Genomic DNA, 1,121 nt, shown 5'->3' with positions numbered 1-1,121 from the left:
GGCCCATGTGAATATGCACCACGCACACGCCCACCTCTCCCAGCCACCTCGGTCTACCAACCCCCCCCCTGACATCAGACAACCCACCTTCCAGCACTTCACACTAATTCACAACCTGCAAACCTCTTTTCCGGGAAGGGCCATGCTTATTGTAACAGGAATGGATTTCTCAACCAATTAACACGTGGGAAACAGTGCTCACATTTTTATTGTGTGCATCTTTTTTCCATGCGTCACTGCTGAAGTTTATGGCTACTGTGCCCTAATCACACTTTTCCACACACGCTGGTTTCCACTGCACGATGCACAGTGCAGTGATTTGTAAGAACGAACATGTCATATTTTAGTAGCAGCAACGGTATATAATCATTTACAAATTTCATTTGTACCGAAATTATATATTTGGAATAAGGTGACATGATGTGTGCATTTCTCCTAATTTTGCTGTGTTTTTCTTGTTTTTCAGCCCATTGTCAGCTATGAGAAGATTTTTAGGTTCGCTTTTCAAGAAGTGCCAGTCCCACAGGCAACTGAAGGTGTTTCCACCTTCGACCATTTCTTAGAAACAAGCAATGAAGAAAAACTGGGCCTTGAATCTGTGCATAAACTGTGGTAATGAACTTGGATTGGTGCTCACATGTCTTCTGGCAGCTCTGCATTTATGCCTTTGGTTGATATGGTGGATGCATGGGGTCTTCTGTTTTTACCTCTATAGAGGGCTTCGTCCCTCCCGAGGTTCCACCACCTGTGGTCCAAGGGTCGAAGGACCGGGTGGCACAGGTGCAGCAGCTCCTCCTTTTGGAGCCATGTCCAGCCCTTCCCCCGCCCTCCCACCAGCGCACCCGGAGCAAAGTGGGCCAGGGAGTGCCAGCTCCTCGGGTCTTGGTGAGAGTGCTGGGGGTGAGGGAGGGACCAGTGGGCTTGGGCGGCGGGCACAGGGGCTCCTGGGGGACTGGACCAAGTGACCCCCTAGTACCCTGGAGACAGCCCAGTGCCCTGGAGACATTCTAGGCCCACCGCAGGGCCAGCTCACCGGTGCTCCTGGGGCTGCCAGCAAGGCTGACACTCCCAGGGCAAGGTCCCTAAGGGGGATCACAGAGGCACTTGTTTGTGGACGGCCA

The 1,121-nt window shown here is 51.9% G+C and overlaps 1 protein-coding gene across 1 annotated transcript in view; it reads left to right on the top strand.

The window, feature by feature from the left end:
• CLBA1 (clathrin binding box of aftiphilin containing 1) overlaps nt 1–1,121 on the top strand; it is a 5,936-nt gene that overhangs the window by 1,220 nt on the left and 3,595 nt on the right. The window contains 1 exon segment of the mRNA XM_007455576.1: nt 467–612. Within this exon segment, the coding sequence (XP_007455638.1) occupies nt 467–612 (146 nt within the window).

This window comes from Lipotes vexillifer, unplaced genomic scaffold, assembly GCF_000442215.2.
Source record: "Lipotes vexillifer unplaced genomic scaffold, Lipotes_vexillifer_v1.1 scaffold584, whole genome shotgun sequence".
NCBI lineage: Eukaryota > Metazoa > Chordata > Mammalia > Artiodactyla > Lipotidae > Lipotes > Lipotes vexillifer.
Note: the sequence above shows the minus strand (reverse complement) of the source record. Positions and strands in the feature narration are given on the sequence as shown.